General features: G+C 35.4%; 1 protein-coding gene and 1 long non-coding RNA gene across 10 annotated transcripts; one reads left to right on the top strand and one right to left on the bottom strand.

The window, feature by feature from the left end:
- Positions 1-6,356: 6,356 nt before the first annotated feature.
- On the bottom strand, positions 6,357-16,293 carry LOC137727528 (TMV resistance protein N-like). Of its 7 annotated transcripts, none has more exons than XM_068466377.1 (12): positions 16,002-16,293; positions 15,605-15,663; positions 15,227-15,253; positions 14,774-14,855; positions 14,155-14,183; positions 13,221-13,990; positions 12,519-13,065; positions 11,312-12,419; positions 10,930-11,208; positions 9,501-10,604; positions 8,831-9,426; positions 6,359-8,665 (listed from the first exon to the last, which is right to left on the bottom strand). In XM_068466377.1, the coding sequence occupies exons 7-11, from the start codon at positions 13,034-13,036 to the stop codon at positions 8,854-8,856; spliced, it is 3,582 nt and encodes a 1,193-aa protein (XP_068322478.1). In that variant the 5' UTR covers positions 13,037-13,065; positions 13,221-13,990; positions 14,155-14,183; positions 14,774-14,855; positions 15,227-15,253; positions 15,605-15,663; positions 16,002-16,293; the 3' UTR covers positions 6,359-8,665; positions 8,831-8,853. The 7 variants fall into 7 exon arrangements, with proteins under 7 accessions (XP_068322479.1, XP_068322480.1, XP_068322478.1 ...); XM_068466372.1 differs by having other exon boundaries at positions 15,227-15,285; XM_068466375.1 differs by having other exon boundaries at positions 15,227-15,290.
- A 3,237-nt stretch (positions 16,294-19,530) lies between these two features.
- LOC137729950 (uncharacterized) lies at positions 19,531-22,388 on the top strand. Of its 3 annotated transcripts, XR_011068060.1 has the most exons (5): positions 19,531-19,701; positions 20,014-20,080; positions 20,185-20,280; positions 20,642-20,697; positions 21,726-22,388. It is a non-coding gene; the product is annotated as an uncharacterized lncRNA (long non-coding RNA). The 3 variants fall into 3 exon arrangements; XR_011068061.1 differs by lacking the exon at positions 20,642-20,697; XR_011068062.1 differs by lacking the exon at positions 20,642-20,697 and having other exon boundaries at positions 21,807-22,388.
- The last annotated feature ends 4,320 nt before the right edge of the window (positions 22,389-26,708 follow it).

Genomic DNA, 26,708 nt, shown 5'->3' on the forward strand with positions numbered 1-26,708 from the left:
TCTAGCCACCACGTGGCTCAAAGTTAACGCTTAAGTGGGCCTACTCTTTTTGTTCCTTGGACTCAGTGCCTTAAAGTTGTTAGTGGCATCTTGCCCTTTAGTGCTCGAAAGGTGCTTTACGGAGGAGTGCTCGGCTTGATTGCTAACACAGCACTTGAAGGCCATAGGCTCTTTGAAGCACTCGGCTTTACCTTTCCATGCTTATTGGACCTTAACTTTCCTTTAGACCCACTGTTCCTTTGGACCTATGTTCCTCTGGGTCCTTGTTCCTTTGGGCCTGTCAGGATTGGAAAGGACTGTGCGTTAACAATGGCATCATTGGTCCATTTGAGCAGCTCAATATGATCTAAGCTTTTGAGTCCATAATTAGACTTCTAAAGTATACGTATCTATTTCCTGAAAAATAATGGTCCCACGTTAATGAGCAAAAGTCACAAAACCCCTTATGTTGTTTCATTGACTTCATAAAGTAATGGGAAGAAATATCCAATGACTTCATGTCCAACTTGTTTAGTAAAAAAAAAAAAGGTTCATGTTAAAAATGGACGTCGATGAACCGCAAAAATAACAGAGTGCAGGAATAATGTGTTTTTCATTTGTGCCTTCACACACAGACTTCCATTACCTAGAACAACTTTTGGTTGACTATATTTAAAGTTGCATGCTTTCAATTTTATTAGAGAGTGTTAATAAAATAACTATTTAGTTGACCGTGTAGGGATAAAAAAAAAAATCTAGTTGACAAGGTAGGCATAAAAGCAAATTGGTCAATATTAATGCATAAAATATGGTAGTGGGGTGAGAGAGAACCCATACGATTGTAAGTATTTGGATTGACTTGTGAAAGTACAAACCACTTATCAAAATTAGTGTGCCACTTCAACACGTTTTTTGTTCATCAAATGGTGCATGTCGTTTTGCCGTCTAGCCTTTTACTTATGCAACTCTTATAGCATCAACAGGAGAAAACCACTTTGCATCTCAAGTGAATAAAACACGCAATTTGGTGGATCTAGCTTTTAGTTTTTTAATCTTAGTGCTACTTTTATCTGAGGATAAATTATTGAAAAAAGGAAAAAATGCATCGACTAGAATGGTGAGTAATCATTAATTTTGACTTTTTGTTTTGTTTATGCTTTTTATTTTCTAAGCTCGTTCGATTAGCATTTTATTTTTAACTTTAGTTTTTTTAATTTTTATAATTGCGATATTATGAAATGAATGATGTATGAAAAAGAGATTTGTGCAAGGGAGAGAAAAAACAAAAAGAAATTAAGGATATTCTTTTAAAAGTGAGACTCTTCATGAATTATCTGTCATTATATGCTTTTTGCATAATGTTTTATAACTTTGGTACAAAAATTAATATTATATTGTGAGTAACACAGAGTTCATGATGAGTTCCACTTTGAGAGAATTTTCTTAGTATATCTCAAAAACAAAATGAAAGTTACTTAAAATAGTTTTTTATTTTAGTTGGATAAGTTTTAATTGAGAAATGCTAAAGGAAATTCTTTCAAAATTGAAAGCCTCTATGAACTATTTATCATTTCATATTTTTAACATAATATTTATAATACTGATATAAAAATTAACATTAAATTATTAAGACTATAACTAAGTTGTCGAGTTTCAACCCCGCCGAGAATAATGAGTTGCACAAGCTGAAATTGCGAGAAATTCCCGAACCTTACAATTCCAGCTTATGCAACTCAGAGGAAAACCCGGCAGCCCAGCTGTGGCCGAGAAAAGCAAGTCCCAAAAGAGAGCGACGCGTGGAGGGATGCGTGGGTGCGAAGGAGCGGGCAGCAGCGCTAGACGGTTGGTCAGGGACACAAATATCTCGTGGTCATGTGTGTGGCTGAGCATCGCGCCAAGATATTTTCTTCCTCCACCAGCCAATCAGCGAGCAGCTCCAGATATACACAAGTTAATAATAACCGAGTCATCACAAATATTGTGTTTAAGCGACGTGGCGCAACGCTGTGCTAGCAATATATCTTCCTTCCCTTCCTTCCTGGCTCCGCTCATCCATCTTCTCCCCACTTGGCTCGTGATCCGTGTGGGTCCCACCTGCTATTGGCAGCCTCCGGGCCCATTCGTCCTTTCCGCTTTGGGAAGGTGATTGAATTTGAATGAATGAATCATCGATGATGATGGCGAAATGTAGATGATCATGTACGCTACACCATCATACCAACATACGTGGCGGGTTTCTATTGGCCAGCCAATATGCCCCGTTCGAGTCAGGAATATGCTATTACAAGAAGTGTATTTTTATGTGTCGATAACATTTACCAGAAAAATAGTATTTTAACTTTTGTTTAAATCATACCTATGCGCATGCCCAATTCATGGAAAATTATGAATGAGATCCTCTTCGGATTCTGCTTGTGAGGATCTTAAAAATCTTTCAATCATATATATTCATTGTATATCGTATGATCATAAATTGTTGTAATTTTTTTATTTAAAACTAAATATAAATAGTACGTGATGAAAATTAACCGCACGATATACAATGAATGAATATAATTAGAGGATCCTAGGAATTTTCACAAAGAGAAACCAAAGAAGTTCCTCATTAGAAAATTATCTCATAAACAATAATAATATTTTATTTATATCTCATATTTCGTGTTCAAACCATAGATGAGGTTCCAGTTGAGGGGGTGATTCTTCCTATTTGTATTTTTTTTTTTTCCACTGTTTAATTTCTTGTTTCGTTTTTCATTTCATAATTTCTTTAATCCGTTGTGCCCTAAAATTATTCAGGTGGAATCCTTTATTTGTTTTATGTTAACCAAAAAGAAAAGAAAAAAATCGTCATTTAGTAGTATGATGATATGAATGTAAATATCACAAGAGAGAGAGCTCTAAAGAATACACTACATATATTTTTGTGTTTACATTTTTTTTAACAAATAATATTATTTACATTAATGAACTAACAATCACATATTATTGGTACGAAATAATATATATCTTTTATCATAAATATTACTACTTTTCCAGTCAATGATAATTTGATAACTCTTTTGTTTTCAGGTTCTTAGTTAACAACACATGAAAACTCACCGAACATTCATTGAATTAAGATTATCACTAGAAGGAAAATACAAGTACGTATAAAGAGAGTTAGGGATAACTTGATATAGATCCAATTTTGTGAGCCATTAGTAGAATTAGTCCACTTCTTTGAAATAGGTCCAATAATTGAGATTCCATGTATGCTTATTTTTTGTTTGTACCATATTTACCCCTTAGACTTACGAATTGTAGTAAAAACACATTTCTTAATTATGAGATTATTTGTGGTTTAACTAATCCCTTAATTGTAGGATTAATTATAGCAATATAATCACCTCAACCCCCAGTCCGTTTCATCCCTCCTTCTTTCCTTCTTCCACACAATTCCCTTTGTTAGATCATAGAATCAATCCTCCTCTTTTTTGTCTCTTCATTTCATGGGTGATATTTTTGTGTTATTCCCTCCAAATTCATTCCTTTCATGGAGGTATATTATATCATATTTATATTTCTATGTTCCGCCATGTAGGTTTCCAAAATTTTTCTTCCAATACAATAGGTAGTTTATTTTTGTTTTGCAGGTAGATTATATCCGCTTTGTAGGTATAAAACATCCTTCTTACTATACAATAGGTATGTAGTTACTATATTATATCGGTTTTCTTTTCTTCATAAATAGTAGGTAGTTAGTAGTTACTAGATAATATTTTAGTTTGAGTATTTAAATATTCAAAATTTAAAAACTGAATAATTGATTAAAAAAAAATTTAAAAATTAAATATTTTTATCAAAAGGGACAAAATTAATATCAAAATATGTAATCGGATAATTGGATCCAATCCCAAAAACTACCTATGTTTTTGGACTAGATCCAAAAGCCCCAAAGAGTTAACACTGTAAATCTACCCCAAGGGAATCGAATCGACCCCTCCCTTAAGAAGACTCTAGAACGATAGGACAAATACAAAAGAGGCTCCATGATGAAGGAATATATTATGCATCGTCTGCACTAACAATTTACTAATTATAAAATTAAGGGAATCGGTGGTCGTTTGTCTGCGGCTCAATACCAGAAGCTGACTCAATACCAGTAGCTGAACTGTGTCATTATTTTAACAAAGTTGATTAACAGTGCAATCAAAGAATAATTAACCATTCAGATCGATCCAGATCATTTATATTGACATGCAATGCATTAGGTGTTGGTAAAGTAGCCTTACACGTGTCCAGAGTTTTTGACATTTCTTGGTTGCCCATCTTGATGTTGATCAGCTCTACAACCATCTCCAAAAGGGATGTTAAATCTTAGGTGAAATTTCATGTAATAAACTTTAAAGATAGAAGTGAGTTTCAACCGATATGTCAATTCTATGTAGATTGAGATATGAGTTTTCATATGTTAAATTTGACATATGAGAAAATGTAATGTTAATTTTTTTTTAATTATTTTATTATGTGGGTCTTATTAATGCACTGATTATAGATATAATTGATTTCTTTTTAAAATGGGTCCTACAAATATCATTTATCACAAAAAAAAAAACATATTGGTTGGAAAAAGAGAAAATCTGACATTAACACATCAGTCATTAAATTAACATTTGACATTTATCTTTTGACATCTCTTTTGGAGATGTTTTAACTAAAGCCAAACCTCAATGGTTTGAAAAATAGTGGACGACTAAAGATAACACCGTGCATGAAGCAGTTGCTGACGAATTAACTTCATTCTTTACAAGCAAGAGCAATAGTTGGAATAACTCAAATTTGATGGCTACGTTCAATTGGGTGATGGTTGGAGGAGGCTACAAAATTTGATGGCCACATTCAGTTCAACAGTTGTCATAAGAGATTGGTCAAGATCACCTCTAGTCCTCAAGACCTATAGCAGAAGCAAGAGGTCTTCAAATAACTTTTGTGTAATAAAATTTCTTAGTCGCATTTTATTGGTATCTAAAGTAAAATATCGCTTAATCATTCATCAATCTTATCTTCTTTCTTCAACCGATCATATCTAATCTATAGTTGATAGCAATATAAGGAAATATTTTGTCACTTCTGACTCTAAATTCTATTCAACATTTGTCAGAGGAGGTTGGTCAACATTGCTTTAGTCCTCAAGACCTATAGAAAAAGTAAGCATGGAAACAGAAGAAGAGCTCTTCAAAGTACTTTTGTGTAATAAAGCTTATAGGTCGCATTTCATTGGTCTCTAATGCCAAGTTTCGCTTAATCATTCATCAATCTTATCTTCTTTCTTCAATCGATCATATATGATTCGTAGCTGGTAGCAACATGAGGAAATGTTTTGTCACTTCTGACTTTCTAGATTCAATTCAACAGTTGTCATAAGAGGTTGGTCTACATTGCCTCTTGTCCTCAAGACCTAAATTGATGTTTACTACGCCACAAGCAGCCTCTCTACTAAACCCCTCCATTGTATTTCCTTATTATTGTTATCATGTTGTGCAAATGAAGTATTCCTTGAGTGTTACTTTGAGTACTTGATCAACTTAGAGAGTTAGAGGTAGGAAAACCGAATTGACCCTTTGATGAGCCTAAACATTAAAACATTGGCCCTATATACATGACAATTTCGCTTAGGATTAGACCGTGACTCCTACCAAGGCTTGTTCATAAACACAATATGCAACATTGGATCCATTTAACTCTGAATTCAATATTTACTTATCAGGAATAAGAAAATGAAGGAACGAAAGAACTTAAAAAATATAAAAAGTAAGGAAGGGGAATCGGATCAACTAGCCCCCCTAGTTGATGTGCTTCCTTATTTTTAGGTATTTGATAACGAATTTAAAGAAACATTTTTCCAAGTTTTTACGAGTTGGTAAATACAAGAGAACATTTAGATAATTACTTCCAAAATCATTCGACAGCTAGTAACTTCCCATAGAAATATACAATGGCTTCCTGAATCCAGCTCTATCGTCTCCATCGTCAACCTCAAAGATCACAGAATGGAGCTTGCTCTTTCCATCATCTTCCTCTCGCAGCTTCTCCTCTTTTCTTCGTCCTGCCACTGCCAGAGGCGGCCTTCAACGTTCCTACTCTCCAGGTCCCCATCTCATCTGTAGTGTGTATATACACACACACACACACACACACACACACACACACACACACACACATACATATACATATATGTTTGTATGCATTTTATGTATATGTGTGTGTATTTGCATCTGTGTTCATTTAGTTTCATGGTTGTTTTTGGAAGTTGAAAAACTGAGATTACAAGAACAAGTTGAAAATTTTTCCTTTGATTTCTCAGGAGCCAAACGGTAGTTAATTATGATCAGATAGATTATCATGCCTATTACATTCTTAATTTTTTACAGTCTAGGTGGATTAGCGCTACTAGAAAAAGGAAACTAAATCTTTAAGCATTAAGAATTTAGCTAATTGTAAGTTAAATGTTGATAGGTTTCGAATTTGGTCTTCGCGCTGGTTCCGGCAGGCAATTGTTTGAAGATAACGAGTCTCAGACGCGGTATTTATCACTGAATTTGAAGTTTAGTAACTTAACATGAATCTTCTTTCTTGAGAAAACTGCCTCTCAAGAATTTAGTGCTTTGCAGCGCTATGTTACCTAGAGCCTTGTTCCTTATCATCCCACCATGAATGTTCTTCCAAACTAGTGGGTATTCAAGGTAAAACGACGTGCATATGGTTCGATTGAGAGACATAAGGCGAGGTTATGGCCAATGGTTTTCATAAAAAACCAGGGATTGGCCGCAACAAGACTTTTAGTCCTGTTGTAAAGCACAGTCCCATTCGGCTTGTGCTTGGTTTGGCAGTGTCAAAGAAGGGGCATGTAAGGCTGTTGGACATCCAGAACGCTTTCTTGCGTGGTTATCTCACTGAGGAAGTTTATCTGAAACAAACAGCGGGTTTCATTGACAAGCAGTACCTGCACCATGTTTACAAGTTGCAGCACAGTGTTTATGGGTTAAAACGAGCGCCGAGAGCTTGGTTTCAGATATTCTATGATTTCTTGCTTCAATTGGGATTTCAAGAATCCAAGCGTGATTATTCTTTGTTTGTGTTTAATCAGAGGAGTATATAAAATCCAAGTGTGACTATTCTTTGTTTGTGTTCAATCAAAGAGGAGTATATCTCACCTTACTAATCTATGTGGATGATATATTGTTCACAGGAAACAACACTTATCAAATGGCTCGGTTGATAAAGAGACTGGGCACTTTATTTTCCATGAAGGACTTGGGTCCTCTCAACTACTTCCTAGGTGTTGAAGTAACTTGCTCTGGTGATCAAATGCATTAAATTTACCAATGCCAAGCCAATCTCGACTCCAGTTTCTTCTGGACAAAAACTGAGTGCTTTTGGGGATTCAATTATACCAAAGTGTTGTAGGTGCCCTACATTATTTGACCATTACGAGACCTGATCCTTCTTATGTTGTGAACCAAGTGTGTCAGTCCTTACATTCGCCCAACAACACTGAGGATCCTACGTTATTTGAAGGTTACCTATGATCAGGGTCTTGTTTATAGACCTAGAGGTGTACAATTGACTGCTTTCTCTGATTCAGATTATGTAGAGAACCTAGACACACGCCATTCAACTGGAGGCTTTTGTGTATAGTTGGGTAAAAACTTAATATCATGGAGTTCGAATAAACAGAAAACAGTTTCCACGTCTAGCACTGAAGCTGAATATAGGCAGCTTGCATACACTGCCGCTGAGTTGCCTTGGTTATGTTCGTTGTTTAGGGACATACATTAGAATCTTCTAAGATAACAGATTTGGTATGATAATTTGTCTTCCATTGCCTTAGCATCCAATCCAGTTTTCCACTCGAGAACCAAGCACTTAGAAGTTGATTATCATTATGTCAGGAAAAAGGTGATTAGAGGTGAGCTACTAGTGAATTTTATTTGTTCACAAGATCAAATTGCTGATTTGTTCACGAAGGGTTATCTTCATTTCGATTTAAACTGTTGGTGTCCAAGCTTCCAGTTGTGCTACGATCTGTCAGCTTGCCGAGGGATGTTAGACCAAAGCAGACTTCTAGTTTCCAATCATACTCTCAGGTTTGTTATTTGTGTGATTCATCCTTATCTCGGCACAAGCCTGTTAGGTTTGGGATTATTTGAATATTTCTTAGCTGAGTTAATTAGTACGATTTGCTTTTGACAAAAAATAAAAAATAAAAATTAGTATGAAGTCTAAACTTCAAAACTACCTAGTAAATAGGGTTTTGAAAGGGTATGCAAATTCAACTGAAAACCTACCAATGATGTCAGGCACAATACTTTCAATGCTTAGTTTTTGCATCACCAAAGCCAAGTTTTAATCAAACCAAAGTTGTTGAGCAAAAAGTGTTGTTTCCTTAGCAACGTTTCTGTTTCTCGACTACAAGTTTGCATTCGTTACAAAGTCAGACACAAACAAATCAATTTCTGCCAGAGTACAGAAGTTTGAATTCAACCCCTGGTGTACATGTTAACGCTAATGGCGTCTTCAGAAAATGAACCTTAAGATCTGGACTAACAGAGCAGCCCCCATGGCGTTGCGAGTTTCCAAGGTACCCACTTGCTGCATTAGGCAAGATGATCAGATTGTTAATCAATCTTCTTAATGCCCAAGTAATCTGCAAAAGTGTTTATAAATCAACATTCTTATCCACTCTGCCCTTTCAGTAAATAAAGTCATCTTAATATATAGCCCGAGATATCGATTACATTGACTAAGATGTCGAAACAAAAAATAATTTTGATGACAATTATGCTGATGTGATGAATCAATGGTTACTTACTTGCATTTTTTGTGACATGGTGACTAGTTACAATGCCTTTTGCAAATTTGTTCTGTGTCGTTGAAGCTAGCACTTCCGGGTCCACTAGGAGCTGCCTCGTCACGATATTCGCATGTTCGTTTCAGTAATTTTTGGTTGAGTTCTTTCAAATCTTGCTCGTACACCAAACGAGCCCCACACTTCTTCACCATATTCAAGTTTGCTTTTAGTTCTCTCCAACCAATATCACGAAAGTCAATTCCGAATAAAAACTGTACCTGATGACAATCTGCACGAGGCAAACAATATTGACGAGGAAAATAAAATAACCAAAGGTTTTCTGACACAAGAGACGGTAATAATAAGGTAGTCCAAGGGTATTGTGGGCCAAGTTTTTCAGGGCTAACAAGTTCCACTGAACAGTGAATTCTGAAACGACAATAATGAGGAAGCTCCACATTTTGTAAAGGGTCTTGGTATTGAAAAACAACACAGAAGGCAATCCCAAGCCAGTTGGTACATGATGGTGGAGGAAGCTCCACATTTATTGAATGTCCCACACTCTGATTATTGCACCACTTTGGAATTTCACTTCCAGGGATTACAATTTTCGATCCCTGTAGCAGAAGAAAGATCAATTATTTAGAGAGAGAGAGAGAGAGAGAGGGGGGGAGAGAGAGAGAGAGAGTACCTGAATGACAGATTTAAGAAACCTATTAATCAAGTCTTCATTTGGCACCAATGCAATGCAATTCCGGCAAGTGACACTAGCAAAATACAAATTGAATGCACCTGACAAACTTCGTAAGGAAGTGCAATTGTCCAGATCTACCGTTAATCCTCTGTTTGATGGAAGAGGTGGCAATTTTTTAAGGCTTTTACACCCCTCCAGATGAAGATCCCTAAGCTTAGAAAGGTGTCTAATGCTTTCAGGTAGACTGACGAAATTATTTTTGTCGAGACGCAATGTTTCCAATAAGGTCAAGTAGCCAATATCATCGGGGATATCCCCCTCCTGGAGATTACAATCATATAGACATAAGTATGTCAAAGAGCATAAACGATTTAGAGAAGACAACACCAAATGCCAATAAAGAGGAGGATCAGGGGGACTCTTTTCAAGTCCAAATAAGCGGCGAATGCCCCACCCATCCCTTGCTTTACTATCTGATCCACAAGTGGCTTTAACATTACTCATCCAAACCATGTCATAATTTCTCGTAAATATTAGACCTTTGAGATTTTTCATACCCACAAGCGGCTTTGTCATAGTGGGTCCCACTCTAAGCCACCATAAGTGATCCATGTCTCCTGGGAGTTTGTCAATCTTTGAGCATCCAATCACATCGAGCTCTTCAAGAGACTTCAAATTACAAATAGCCCTTGGAAGGTACAAGAGATTTTTGCAATTCCGTAGAAACAAATACCTAAGGCCAACCGCATGTCCAATTGATGAAGGTATTTTCTCGATCGCAGTGTTGTCTAACATGAGGAAGTATAAATTCTTCATCTGCTCCCCAAATTCTGGAATCGTTTTCACATTTGAGCAGCCACCAAGATTGAAATGTACAAGAGAATCCATTTCAACCTTACTTGGGAGGCTCTTGATGCTTTCACAGCCATCAAGACGCAAAACTTTAAGTCTTTTGAGGACTGCAATAGACGGATGTATCTCAACTAAATTCTTACAAGCGGAAAGCTCCAACTTCTCAAGATTTGGAAGACCATTGAAATCTGGGGTATTCTTCAATTTATTGGAGCATCTAAGATCAATATGTTTCAAGCTGGGCAAGTCCTGTACAACACCACCGATAAGGTTCAGATCATATACTTAGCTTCCACAACCTTAAAGTTTATTCAAAATAATAAATAAATAAATATATGATTATTTTGTAAATTAAATAGCATTTATTCTCAATGAATATGGAAGAAATTTGGAACCTTTGGGATTGTACAATAAAAAAATGTCACGGGTTCCTTGTTTTTAAAACTCAAGAAAAATTAAATAACATGTCTATTATTTTTTAAAATAATGTGTTAAAATATCATTGAACAAACTCAAAAGGTGAGTATTGACTAGTGAGTAACCAATATTATCTTTTGTTGATAACTACTCTTACCACTTTTCCCCCCAAAAAACGAACAAGATTGCTATTACGCATCTCAAGTTTACCAAGCAAGTGCGGGTGAAAGCTTGTTGGAAGAAAATTAGAAGGATACCAACTCCAATTTATAATTCTCAAGGAACATGGAAGAGATTTAGGGCCTGAAGAAAAGATCAAATTATTGAATTCCAAAAACCTCAGTCTCTCCATCTTGGAGAAGGCTTCGCAATTCCACTGGGGCACCTCTTCTACGTTGGACAAGCGTAAGGATATGGCTTCAATTGCTGCCGTTCCCTAACAATTAAGAAAAAAAGGACAAATTAATTTCACATTCAAGTCTAATATAATGTCAAATGAAATCAATATCTTCTTCCAAACTTGGTATTTAACTTCTTACCTTATTCTTCCTAAATATCTGATCGATGTCATCGTAAAGCCACAACCTACTACGCTGACCAGGCTCTTTAGACTCTTGACGAACAATTTCACGTGCCATATCTTGTATCAAGTCATGCATCCATATATATTCATTGCAATCACTGCAATTGTTGCGATCTTGATAGAGGAGAGATCTCTCAAGTAGTACATCTATCATAGTACTACTAGAAATTCCAAAAGAAATATCTAGTATTTCAATTACTTCCATTCTGTACTTCCCTTTGTGGAGACATGCAACCTCAAGAAAAATGCTCTTCTCCATCTCTTCTAGTTCATCATAACTTATTTTAAGTTTATGAATAATTTCTGTATTAGGAATTTTTGACAGATTATCCCGTGTACTATTCCAAAAATCTAGCCCTCTCTTAAACAACGCCGACCCAAAAGTTTTAAGAGCTAATGGAAGGCCTCCAGCATATTTAATGAAACACTCAGACAGCTCCAAAAACCCATCCTCGGGCATATTTTTCTTAAAGGCATGCAGGCTAAACAGTGCAAGAGCTTCATCATCATTTAACACCTCAACATTATGACATAATGTTATGCCATGCTCGACAAGCAAACGTTCATTTCTAGTTGTAATGATAATTCTGCTTCCCATGCCAAACCAGTCTTCCTTTCCAGCTAGTACTTGTACTTGGTTTGTGTGATCCACATCATCAAGTACAAGAAGAACCTTTTTGTTGTGTAAGCTCTTCTTAATGAAAATGATTCCGTGCTCTTCATCCCAAATTTCTTCGATCTTTTCCCTCAACACCGGGAAAAGAAGTCTTTTTTGAAGATCAACGTTAGAAACCTCTCTAACGTTGCCGAGAAAGCAGTGAACTTCAAAATGATGGAAGATTCTATCATAAACTAGCTTAGCAAGGGTTGTCTTACCAATGCCACCCATCCCCGTTATCCCTATAAAGCGAACATCATTGACATCATGAGCTAACAACGAACTTAGTTGCTCAAGCCCAGAATTAACCCCAACTAATTCCTGTGAGGAATCTAACAACGGGAATGTAGCTTGCACTTTCCTCCACACACTTTTGACGAGTTGTTGTATAATCTCACTTTCACTCCTACATGGTATGAAATAACCAATCAAAAAAACATAAATGAAGCATCCAATTTTGACTCTGCTAAGACATAGGAAATTAAAGTTGTTCATGCATGCTTACTTAGATTCCTTCGAGTGCCAACCACAAATTTTGGACACCTTTTTTAGATCAGCTTTCCATTGGACCACCTTCTCTTTGTCTTCGGTACTGCTCGAATTTTGTTCATGCTTCGCGAAGGCTTCGGCAAAACATCCCCGTTGATTTCCGACATCAGATGGATCTGTCTGATAAAAGACCGGCAAAACCGAGTTCCTGGATTCCATGCATCGAAGAATGGTTGCAAGTTCGTCCAAGCACCATTTGGAAGAAGCATAGTTTGGTGAGAGAACAACAATTGCAATATGCGATTCTTTGATCGCACTTGGGAGCTCAAGATGAATACTTGTTCCTCCTTCAAGCTCTCGATCGTCCATGAAAGTCGTAATTCCTTGACGCTTGGACAATTCATGGTGTAAATGGGATACAAAGCCCTTGCGGGTGTCTACACCCCTGAAACTCAAAAACACGTCATACTTCCATCGAGGAGCTGATTCATTCGAAAGAAAAGATGCGGAGGCTCTTTGGGTGCTTGACGCCATCGAAAAAAGGCAGTTGATGTAAATCGGTACTGCAAACATGAAACAATAATTGAATGAACCAAGTAAAAAGATAGAAGATCAAAGTTTTAAAATTTAAAAAAAAAAAAAAAAAAAAATTGAAACTTTAAATCTTCTTTTGGTAATTTACAATATGCAATTTTTATTAGTAACTACAGGAACTTACTGCGGTTAGATATTTGACTCCGTGTCAACACATATTTGATAAATTGATTTGATCTTAAGTCCCTGATAACTCAGTTTAAACCGTTGAATCTCATTCAGTTACCGGAAGAGGGGTTCTGCAAACAAAAAACAGTAGTCAATGAACAAATACAACAAAAATGAGCAGTGAAATGAAAATAGGAACTTTAAATCTTGTTTTGGTAATTGAAAATGTATATTAAGCAAATGAGATGAAGGACTCAGATAAACCAGAAAAACAAAATACAGGATCAACACAAAATTACACAGGCAGAGAAAAGTGACAATGGCAAAGAAAGAAAAATCACGCTGAAAATTCTCACAGAAAAGTAGTAGCAAGAGAGGAAATTGAGAGAGGAGGAAAGGAAACAAATGGGAAAGAGATGGACAGCCGAGTACTACTTCTACTGGTAGTGGTGGTGGGGACCCACACGGTTTGGTGTTGGTGATAGACTGATAGTGGCAGATGGTGAATTGTTTCGTCAAGTTAGCATATGACTGTTTACCTAAGTGGAAGTAAAAGGTGGAATAGTAACTACTAGCTTGAGTTCCCACGATGCTGCGGGTTTTAAAATTGTAGAAAATATGTCGCAAGTTTTAAATATACATGATAAGCTTGTATATGTGTGGAAATCCAATTACAATCCTATCTAAAATAAGAAACAATGGGTTGAGTTGAACTTCCTTAATCAAATGAGTTTGTTTCTTCAGTTTGTTCCTCCTTTCTTCTCATATGGAGCTGTTTTCATTTATCTGTTAGAAATTGGAAAAATAGAAGTTAATGTGAACAAATGACGGTTGGATTTATTAAAAGGATCCTCTTGCTAAAGATCAGAACAATAAAAGGACTAACAGGATCCTCTTGCTAAATATCAGAACAATAAAAGGACTAACGGAAAGTTGGAAAAATGACTTACGCAGTTGAAAACTGTTGGCTTACCAGGTCCTGCATTGACGAAAACATTAGGCATTATTAACCAAACATGTAAAGTTTATGTCAAATTTTATATTATGTGTGGTTTGAACTATGAATGATAACAATGAGATAACTGAACATATGTGTGGTTAATGGACATACGGTGTTTTCAGAGAAAAGTCTCTATCTTGATATTCAGAAAACAAAATTTTAAATATAAAGGATTTAGCATATTTAAACATATTAAGTGCATGAACAAATTAGGCTTAAAAAAATAGATTCATGTAGATAGAAGATTAAAATTGAGAACAAAACAACAAAGTTGGAGTCAGTTGCTGGAAAATGAAAGTTGGATTTTGTTCCTCTATGTTCCTATTATAAAAAGTAACAACCTTTTTTTATGATCAGTCCCAAATTTTAGATAATGGACATTGCTTATCAGATTCGTATATATAGATAACTTGCACGTTGCCGTGGGAATGTGAAATAGATTATCAGTATTGTATATAACTGTTAGAATAATGGACTAAATGTGTTATAAGCTTTGTGCCTATGTATGTAAAAACTATTTACACAAAACATGTACAACGCAGAAATGCTGATTACGAAAACATGCTTACCTATAGGACAAACAAATGTGACGTCAAATGCGTAAAAAAAGAGAATCACACACTTATTCCCAATGTACTCAGAGAGCTTGACCTGAAATCCAAAACCAAATCTTCAATTGCAATGAAACAAAGGGCTTATTAGTCATTTGAAAGCTGTTCTATAAGAAGCACTTATACTTTCAAGCGCTTTTGCTAGAAATGTTTTTACTTAAAACATGTTTGAAGTTTCTATCAAGGTCCAAATGCTCCCTTAAAAATACATAGAAGTGCATCTTGAAGCATCTCACATTAACAGAAAAGAAATTGAAAAATGAAAAGCAAGTGACTTGTACATGAAATTATGTTCACTCCAAAAACTAAACTATTCAACTTTAAAACACAGGAAAAAATGAATGTTTTGATAGAAATTTCGAAGAGGATAATTAAACTACAAAAACATAATTATAATGCGTGCATCCGTACCTGGCAATCAAGAAGGCAAGAAAGAAGCTGTTGCAAAGCAGGTAATTGACTTAGTAAATCTGTGCTATCAAGAGACAAAAATCAGAGCATGCTAAACTTTTTTGTGTGCATTGGTTCATTGTTAAATAAAAAATAAATAAAAAAAATATTGCTGAGGAGATTTTTTACCTAATTTTTCAAAAATAACATATTCACTGGGGTAGGAAAACTAAAATCAAATAAGTTACACAATGCATCAACAAATATAGTAAATCTAATTATCCATGAGTTCCAAAAAAACTAAAGCCTATAACAATGCTGAAAAGCATACTACGTATTTAATCAGATCACAAACAATCCCATGATATGTCACAATATCATGAAGGCATAAACACATACAATTATCAAGAAGAGCACATAACTATTAACCCACTCCTCCACCGCTTGACCCCTTTGATCTGCAAAATCAAACAAAAATTTTCAACCAAAAAAGAACTAATTTAACAAAGCAAATACAGTATACAAAAACAGATATTCAATTTAGCTTCATTTAGATTACAGGAAGTCCTTTCAAACAACCAAAAGGATATAAATAAAAATATTCAAGAACCAACCTTTTTCAAAGATTGCTGGTTATAGCGTTCAAACCAAAAAACTGAAGACGGTTACCTCAATTAAATGAAAATTAAAATATAATTAATTTACTCTTAACCATGGTTTTTTTTCAAGAATCAGAAAAACCTAAAAATATCCCAAACAATCCCAAATTTTGGAACTGCTTTTAAGCCAAACTTACAATGAAATTACAATCGCTTGAGAAATCTTCTTCAAATCAGGCCGGAACAGGTATCGCAGACTGCGTTTTTTAGAAATCACTAAAAAACTGGAATCAGCGCAAAAGCTCTAGGGATTAAGGTGGTGGTTCTCGGTTTTGCCGAAAGGAAGAAGGAGAGTTGCAGAGTGGGGACAGATGGGAGAGGCAGAGAGTAGTCTGGGATGAGAGAGAGTGACAGTGTTGGGAGTTTGAGAAGTGAAGAAAGAAGTGAGGGTTGAGCGGGGGTGTAATGGTGAGTCAGATGGATTGGATGGGTGATAGAAACTGAAGGAAAATTCTAGAGATCCAGCTGGAGGGCAAGCAAGACAGAAGCAAAAGGAAAACCGGACAGAGGGTGGGTCGATGTTTGACACGTGGAACGACAAGGAGAAGCCGAAGTGATGATCGACACGTGAGAGCATTCGGGCCGAAAAAAAATCAAATGTTGGATTCGATGGCAAGAAGGTCATTTTACTGCAGCAGAGAGGGAGAAAAGAACCGGGAAGGAAGGAATGGGAGGGCAGCTTGGGAAGTTCACTGCTAGTGAACAGTGCTCGCTTTCAGATGATGAACAGTGGTTTTCTGCTGAGATTTAGTATATAGATAATGAGAAATTATCAGGAAGCTTCTTTGTTGGGACGTGTTATGTTTCTTTATATTTTCTCACCAAAGTGATTGGATGCGAGACTTCGGACTTCTCGTAAGTTCCCAACTTTGTTATTATAATATATTCATGTCTCCTTAATTATGTTCCGTTTGTTCTGACCCTTAATAATGTGAAAAAGAATCTAAAGAAATAATGTAGCCAATAATAGTACAAGGCAGTGGATGGTTTTCTTTTGGTTCCCATCAGCACAGAGAAAAAGAAAGGCAGCCAACGCCTTCCGGTTCCGAGAAAGATGGACACTTGGACGTTCATCTGTTGGTAGTGGTGGTGGTGGTGACCACACGGTTTAGTGTGGGTCATAGTGTCAGATAATGAATTATCTTTTTACAGAGAAAAGTTAGTATGATTGTTTGGATGACCTAATCAAGTAAAAGAATAAAAAATTTAGGGTGGTTTGTAGGGTGTTATGTCTGTTATATTTTGATATTTGTACTTTTACATAAAGATTTAATTGTTAAAATATTCAAAATATTTTATATTCTCGAGTACCGTAAAAATGTCGTATACAAAATAAAAGATATGTTATCCACATACTTCAAATTACATTTCATATATTTTTTATTAATTTTTATGTGTTGGTCTTCTTCAATTCATTCGATTCAACAACTGAAAATTAAAATGATATGTGTGAAGTAAAATAGAATGTGTAGATATCACACTCCACAAAACAATTGGTAATGGTTCAAAAAAAGAAAGAGAAGTTATGGTTAAACGTCGTTCAATCCTTTTTCTTTACGTTAAACGTGAGTGCCAACATAATGGTGTAATTAATCTATTAAGTGTTATCCTGTCACAATGTTAAAAAGTGGAGATAAATGTGAGTCACACCTAACGTTTTGGTGCAAGGTAAATCCCTCTGAAAGAAGCAACAAGGAAATCTCCATACACTAGCTGTCCACTTTCCAAACTCGTTCAAGAGAAAAACCAAAGTTGAAGGACAATTATTTTCCACCAAAAAAGTGGCAGACCGACTAAAGCATATTTCCATTCCCTGTTGGGACGTGTTATCTTTCTTCCGAGAAAAGATTTCATGTCTCGGATTTTTTCAAGAGGAAGATTTTTTTTTTCTTTTGGAAAACAGGGGAAGATAATTATGGCACCCACTATAAAACTTTTCTCATGATTTGTGGAACCAGTCTGCCGTGCATGAGAAGGTCGAGAAATTCTATAATTTAGGAGTAGGTTTGGTTTTAATCTGTTCCAAGTTTTTTTGTCAAAATCAAAAATCAAATCGAAATTATTGTTTGGTTTTATTTTATTTCTGTTTTATTTTTTTCAGTTCTATTCGGTTTTGTTTTATATAAAACCTGATTCTTTTTTTTTGTTTTTTAAATCTGAAAAATATCATCAGGAACATAAAATCAAACTGTGCGAAGGCTTAGCAGCAAACCCAAATAATGTACCGCATGAAACATGTTTGTCCAAAGACACTGACTACAACAATATCAATTAAACTCTACCAAAACAATTGAGGCTAAAATGATCAATTACCCATTTCGGCCCATAATAGGCAGAAAGAGAATTGGACCGTATGGTTCAGCAAAGGAACTCTTCCTTACTATCAATCACGACACAGAAATAAATTAAAGACATCATTTTGGTAATGTGATAATTTCCGCAAACTTGATTAGATGGCCGCTAATAAATAATACAGCGATGTTATGTACGATGAAAAGTATGAGCCACAATATGCCCTTTGATATATTTGTATCGAGTGAATTATGTTAATGATAATCAATTTTTACAAGAAACCCGACCACACCCTCAGTATTTATATAAAAGCACAACAATTCGTTTATACGCTACACAACAATGCACTGTCCTCCTGTAAAAGACAAAATTAAAAAAAACGACTTTGTTTTAGGTGTTACTTAGGTTCGGTTTGCTTTTTGAACCATAAAAACCGAAACCAAACTAACCAATTTCAGTTTAGTTCGGTTTTGTATTGATTCGGTTTTTTGAACCATCCCTATTCTAATCTAGTGTATGGCCTTGACTCAAGGGCTCACCAAATTTGTTCCCAGTCAGATGCAATGAGGGTTTTCGATTTTTGTATGAAATCTTAAGCCTAAGTAGTATTTGAAACAAGGGAGTTTTAACAAAAAGCTCTCCGTATTGTTCACTTTAACGAAAAACCACATTTTTACCTAAAAAGTCAATCACGGTACTATTCACTTACAACACTTTTTTTGTCATTTTCGTTAAAATTCAAAGTTTTGAAGCCTTTTTCATTAGTTTCTTTTGAAAAACCATTGTAATCCAAATTATTTGATGACATATTGAATCATCAAGAGCAGGATCATGTACCCTTCCTTGTACTTAAATACGAGTTTGTTTGCCTTTCAACATTTATAGGGAAATTTGGAAAAATAATCAAATAATATTTAAATTAGATGATCAAACCAAGAAAGTAAACAAATGGCCTTATTTTTAGCTACATGCCATGAAACTCGATTTTAATCTCACCTTACTCAACTCAAAAGTTGCAACTCTCTGAAACTCAAAATTTGCTCCACTTTGCCCCTGCAACTCGATTTTGGTCTCATTTTGTCACCTGAAACTTGAAGTCCTCCACAAAACTCAAAATTCATTTTACATTGCTTTAGATCTATTAATTTCTTATGTGGGTCATTTTCTTTTTTATTTATTTTTTTATCTCTTCAATTTCTTTTAAATTTAATATTTTCTGGTTGTTGAATGTTAATGAATAATAGAGATTTATAATCAAATTTAATGCACATGTGACATAGTATTATTCGGTGTTGGATCCTACATATGTTTCAGCAGCTCAACCAATAAGTTTTACGGAAAAGAGAATCTACAAGTTAAAGAGGAATGAACTCTGAGTTTTAGTAAAATTGTGACTTTTAAGTTAGATAAGATTAAAGTTCTTAACAACGCCAAAGATCACATCATGAAGCTTGCTCTTTCCATCCTCTTCCTCTCTCTCTGGCTTCTCCTCTTGTCTTCGTCCTGCCACTGCTAGAGGCGGCCTTCACAGTTCCTACGCTCCAGGTCCCCATCTCCTCATCTGTCATATATATATATACACACACACACACACACATACATACATATTTGTATGCATTCTATATTCATGTGTGTGCTTGGGAATTGAAAAACTGAGATTACAAGAACAAGAAGTAAATTGAAAAATTTTCCTCTGATATTTCAGGTACCAAACGGTAGTTAATTATGATCAGATGGATTATCATGCCTATTGCTTCCTTAAATTCTTTACATTTTAGGTGGATTAGCGCTACTAGGAAAGGAAACTAAATCTTTAAGCATTAAGAATTTAGCTAATTGTAAATTAAATGTTGATAGGTTTCGAATTTGGTCCTCGCGCTGGTTCCGGCTGGCAATTGTTTGAAGATAAGGAGTCTCAGACGCGGTATTTATCACTAAAGTTGAAGCTTAGTAGCTTAACAAGAATTATATAGTCTAATTTGATATAATTATGTGTTTACTGAAAATGTGAAAAAAATGGTGACACAGTGTTGATGTAGCTCAAGGGTACATGACTAACTCTGACCTGGGACAGGCCATTAAAGCGTTCGGCCAAAGATGCAGTAACATTTCTACGGCTAACAGGTGATTACTTGGGCTTGTGCATTTTTAACATTTGCCAGATTATAATTTTACCACTTGTTAGTAGAAATAAAACAATTGTATTTGTTAGTAGTAGTTTTAGTTGGATAAATACAGGAGTTTAATTGTAGGATTTTTGTTTAGGCATCTCATGATGATTTGCTGATTTATTCTTTTTATTCTCCTGTTGAGGGATTTTTCAAATGGATTATCAGTTTTGGGAAGAGTGTGAATAGGGTTCTGCTGGTAATCGTTTCACTGAAGTTTCCTCTTTGTTTTTGATCGCTTTAGTTTTATTTATTATAATAACATCTTGACTCACATCTTATGAAGTTGGTAATGTTTGATATATTATTGCTTGTAGTGGGTAGTAGCAATTTCTGCTAAGCCCGGGGTGGAAGAGCGTGAAGCTGCCATTTGGTAAAAACTTTTGAATCCTGGCATTTTAATCCTTCCTATATACAATCAATTTTTTGGAACTTGGCAGGATTGTTGAAGGAAAATGCGTTAGCGTCCCCCCTTCCCTTCTGTAAATAATAATAACGTAGAAATTATATTTGTTCCATAACCCAGAAAAAGTTATGATTCAAAAGAACAGGAACCCGCTTTGATTCCTTCAAGATTAGCACAAATTAGTCCTTGCAACTGCTTGAAACTGAAATTAACCATAGAGCTGTGTAATAATGCGTCAAATCACCAGTACCTGAAATCTTTTTGCAACAATAACGCTGAATAAGGGTCAGAAATTTAATTACATTGATTGCTTATTTGTGGAAGTTAAAAAAGTGCGATATAGCTTCTAGCTTATTGCACCCTTGAATCCAGAAGGGTGCAATACCTGTTTACCACCGAATTGAGTTGATTCTGGTATTGGAGAATATCCATCTGCACTCTTTAGAAAAGTTTTATTCATTCTGCTAGTTCAATTATGTTACTTGTCCCTCAGAAAGGACAGACTCTATCAATTGTATGTGTTTTGAGGGCAGTTTTAGTCACCATTTTTTTGTTACTTTTTCTCTGATCTTGTATGGAAAGAAATAAAGGAAACTGCTACGAGCTACTTGTGACCGCAAGAAACTTATAATGAAACTGAGAAGCTGTAATATGACAAAGATTATAATTTATAAGTACACGCCAAAAAATCACGTGCAATTGGATATTTTCATTTCCCTCTTCTTCTTCTTTAAAAAGTTCATTGTTTCTGAATTCCACTGCAACTAGTAATATATTATTAATATTTTGATTTATTGTTAGTCTTTCATTTTCCACCTGCCATATTTCCCGTTTACTGTTGAAAACTGAGGTCATGGATTTCACTTTTTGTCGAAAAAGTTTTGCATACTACCCGGATTTCAATTTATTTAGTGTTTGCATACATTGACAGTGTAGTACTTTTGTATTCTGTTTGCTTCTTGAAAACTTTCTTTTGTTCCTTTTCCATTCCCCAGAATGTAAATCGATTGTTACTCGTTCATGCAATTTCAAGTGATAGTTTGAGCATTTTTTGATGAATATGCTGGGTGCCGCAGTACATTGGAAATGTGCATGGAGATGAACCTGTAGGCCGTGAGCTTCTAATTCTACTTGCATTGAATATGTGACAACTATTTGAATGATCCTCTGATATTTTTCTTTCCTTTTATTGTAGGTGTATGTCTAATTATTGTTCTGTAACTCTTTAGTGTTATACCCTACTTTGCTTTGTAATTTATGGCAATTTTAAGTTACTTTATTCTAACATTTTTGTCTTGTCCCTTGTTGAATGTTTTCCCTCATTGCTCTTATTTTCATCTATTTGTTCCTGTTTCGACATATCTGCTTTGCAAATAAAGAAGAAAACTACTTTTAGACACTTCTGGAAGTTTTCCTCTACTTGCTTAGTCATTTGTGAATTTTCTACACTTGGATTGTGATGTGTAAAGACTTGGTTGTCGTTGTAGGATTCATACAGCTGACGCTACTTAATGGTGTTCTAGGATTCAAATTGTAATATCATTTTTTTTTTGTTTTTTTTTGGTGAGGAAACAAATTGTAATATCATTGAAAATTGTTTGAACCCCTTGTTTCCAAGAGCTTAATCATCTCAATCATTTGAATCTGATCATCAGCTGCACCCAAAAATCAAACACACAAATTTCATAAGAATAATGTTAACTCAGGTTCTACTATTAAGGTATTTAGAGTTGATGACAACAATGATATGATGAAATAAATACCTGGGAGATGTAGATTTTCAACAGGTTTGCAGTCATTATTAACCATACAAAAATCTCAACAAATTCACTGCAACCTTTCTGCAACTTCAACTAAGAACTCATCTGCTATCAACTTCTCTGTGATCCGTAACAACAAAATTTATTAAGACTGCAGTTTATGTAAAAGCCCCAAACTTATTTCACAACTCAACTAACAAAGCTTTAGAGAATGAGAGTACCAAAACCAAAAGAGAGACTAAGATTTGGAGTTAGCTTTATGAGAGATTACATTAACATAAAAATGGAATAAGATCACCAAAACACAATAAATAAAATTGGATTTCATGATAATACTACCAGACTAATTATTGAGTAGTAGCAAGTAAAGATGATAAGAATTACCGGAGCTTGGCTCCAAAACAGGGCACTTTATTCTTATTGTTGCCATGGTCCCTCAATCAGCTTTCTCTAACACTGAAACATATTAAAAAAAACAACAAATCAGCTTTAAACAAACACTAAAATCCCCAGAAAGTAACAATTAGCCTTCCAGTTTCTAGTCTCCGAACACAGTAGCTACTTATATCATGCTAAGCGATGACAATGAACCATGTTTAGTTGGTCAACCTAAAATCAAGCAATCTAGCTCGAACTCAATTCACTTGTGAAACACAAGATGGTTCAATCGGGAGACAAAAGGTGGGTTTATGGCCAATGGTTTTCATCAAAAACCAGGGATTGGTTGCAATGAGACTTTTAGTCCTGTGCCATTTGGCTTGTTCTTAGTTTGGCAGTGTCAAAGAAGGGGCATGTAAGACAGTTGGACGTCCAGAATGCTTTCTTACATGGTTTTCTCACTGAGGAAGTTTATATGAAACAACCAGCGGGTTTCATTGACAAGAGTACCTACACCATATTTGCAAGTTGGAGCGCAGTTTATGTGGGTTAAAACAAGTGTCGAGAGCTTGGTTTTAGAGATTTTCTGATTTCTTGCTTCAATTGGGATTTTAAGAATCTGAGTGTGATTATTCTTTGTTTGTGTTTAATCAAAGAGGAGTATATCTTATCTTACTAATCTATGTGGATGCTATATTGCTCATAGGAAACAACACTTATCAAATGGCTCGGTTGATAAAGAGATTGGGCACTTTATTTTCCATGAAGGACTTGGGTCCTCTCAACTACTTCCTAGGTGTTGAAGGAACTTGCTATGGTGATCAAATGCATCTCACACCGTCCAAGTATGTCCTGGACTTGCTGGAACGTACTAAATTTACCAATGCCAAGCCAATCTCGTCTCCAGTTTCTTCTGGACAAAAACAGAGTGCTTTTGGGATGAATCATATACTAACCCTGAATTATATCGAAGTGTTGTAGGTGTCCTACATTATTTGACCATTACGAGACCTGATCTTTCTTATGTTGTGAACCAAGTGTGTCAGTTCATACATTCGCCCAACAACACTCATTGGATGACAGTTAAAAGGATCCTACGTTATTTGTAGGCTACCTATTTATAGGGTCTTGTTTATTGACCTGGAAGTGTACAATTGACTGCTTTCTCTGGTGCAGATCGTGCAGGAAACCTAGATACACGCCATTCAACTGGAGGCTTCTGTGTATACTTGGGTAAAAACTTAATATTGTGGAGTTCGAAGAAACAGAAAACGGTTTCCAGGTTTAGCACCGAAGCTGAATATAGGCAGTGTGCATACACTGCTACTGAGTTGTCTTGGTTACGTTCGTTGTTCAAGGACGTACATTTGAATCTTTTAAGGCCACAGATTTGGTGTGATAATGTGTCCTCCATTGTCTTAGCATCCCATCTAGTTTTCCACTCAAGAACAAAGCACTTTTGAACAAATGTTAAAGAACCAAGCACTTAGAAGTTGATTATCATTATGTCGGGGAGAGGGTCTAAAACTCTCTAATTTAGTGTAGCGTTGACTCAATGGCTCACCAAATTTGTTCCCAGTCAGATGCAATTGATGAGGGTTTTAGATTTTGGTACGAAATCTGTACCATACCTAGTATGTTGAGAATGAGTCATATATTGATGGAAGGAAGAACTTTTCATGGGCTTATAAGTAGTTGAATTACTCTGTATATAATCAATTGGTTTTATGGTGGAACCTTAATTTCTTCATAGTATTGGAGCGGATTGTCCCACGTGTGAAGTCAAACGGTCAAACGGTCACATGCGCTCAATGTCATCCAGTTGTGTTATTCACGTGTTAGATTTGAAAATTCGTCACACGTGAAGGGGCGTGTTGAGAATGAGTCATACGTTGATGGGAGGAAGAACCTTGCATGAGCTTATAAGTAGTTAGGCTACCCTTCATATAGTCAATTGATTTTATGGTGGAACCCTAATTTCTTTAGAAACAATTGTAATCCAAACCATTTGATGACATATTGAATCATCAAGAGCATAATTCATGTACCCTTCTTTGTACAGAAACTAGATAGGATTGACTTGTTCTCAGCACGATTCACAAGCACAATGCATAATGATGATCCTTGTTTAACAGCCACACATTGTTTAACCAATTCTCTCTCGATATGTTCCTCAAAAAATCCGATTCGTGCCATTCCCACCTATTTATCCTATATGTTCCTGTTCCATTCTTCCAAGTGAATTAGCACTTCTGTAATATTACCTCTCGACTAGTTTGTTTGCCTTCCAACATTTATTGGGAAATTTGGATAAATAACCAAATAATCTTTAAATTACATGATTAAACCAAGAAAGTAAACAAATGAGCTTATTTTTATCTACACCTTCGATTTTAATCTCATTTTGCTCCATGTAACTCAAAAATCACCACATCACTCCCTTAGATTCATAGTTTGCTCTATTTTGCCCTCTGCAAACTCGATTTTTATCCCCTGAAACTCGACATAAGAAGTTGGTCAACATTGCCTCTAGTCCTCATGACCAAAATTGCTGTTTACTGCGCCACAAGGCTCTCACCTAAACACCTCCATTGTATTTCCTGATTATTGTTATAATGTTGTGAACACAATGTATTCCTTGAGCCTTACTTTACCTTCGGAGTACTTTCGTACCTAGTTGGACCAACCGAGAAAACGAAATAGACACTTTGGTGAGCTTATGCATGAAAACATTGGAACTACACATGTGACGATTTCACTCATGATTAAGTTGTGACTCCTACCAAGGCTCGTTCATAAACACGATTTGTAATATTGGATCCATATAACTCTTAATTCAATGTTTACTTATCTTAAATGAAAAAAATAAAGGAATGAAATAACTTTTTGAGGACATCGATATATTTTTACACTAAGGAGAGGGGGAGTTCAACTAAACACAATGGGTAACCTAATTTGGTATTGAATTCGATTCTCCATCTACGAGATTCAAACTTAAGACCTCTCACTTCCAAGTGAAGAGGAATATCAGACCGTAGTACTGAATGACAAGGAATGAAATAACTTAGAAATATGAAAAGTAAGAAAAGAGAACCAGATCAAATGGCCCCCTACTTGATATACTTCCTAATTTTTAGGTATTTTAAACGAAAAACTATTTTTTCAATTTCTTGCAGGTTAGTAAATACAGGAGAAAATTTATATAAATTACATTTGGCATCTGGTAAATCCACTCTGAAGTAGACAACTACTTCCAAAATCAATTTTTTCACTACTAATATAGTTAGTGACATTTCTACTCAATTTAATTCAAACCCTATAATGTAAAATATTGTTGTATATAAAAAAAAAATCAACCGATTTAATTTAGTTTGGTTCATGGAAAAAGCAAACGATTTGTTTGTTGAACATTTGTCCAGAATAATTTCATTCATTTCCATTAGACTTCTTCCGGCTGTACGTTGGCTTCAGTGTGAGTGTACGTTTTGATCATTATTCAATTTTACCTATGATGCCCAATGTGTTCAGGTTTTTAAATGTTTCTGTTATAGTGTGAAACAAGCATGGTGATGTCAATAGTAGGTCTTAAAGTGTTACTCTAATGTTATGAACATTGCCAATTACTTCTAATATGATTATGGATTTTCTGATGGTGCCTAACAATATGTGTAAGTTCAAAATAAAACTATCCCAGAATTTATGCCAACGCTTATTCATTTTTATTTTGCACATATGCTCTTGTCTTTTGATCGAAATTAAATTACAGGAAAGATTATTTGCATGTCCAGACGACGTCGCTCTCACCACAATATGTCATTGCGCAAGGAATTTGAGGGAGGG

This window comes from Pyrus communis, chromosome 3 (genome assembly GCF_963583255.1).
Source record: "Pyrus communis chromosome 3, drPyrComm1.1, whole genome shotgun sequence".
Taxonomy (NCBI): Eukaryota; Viridiplantae; Streptophyta; class Magnoliopsida; order Rosales; family Rosaceae; genus Pyrus; species Pyrus communis.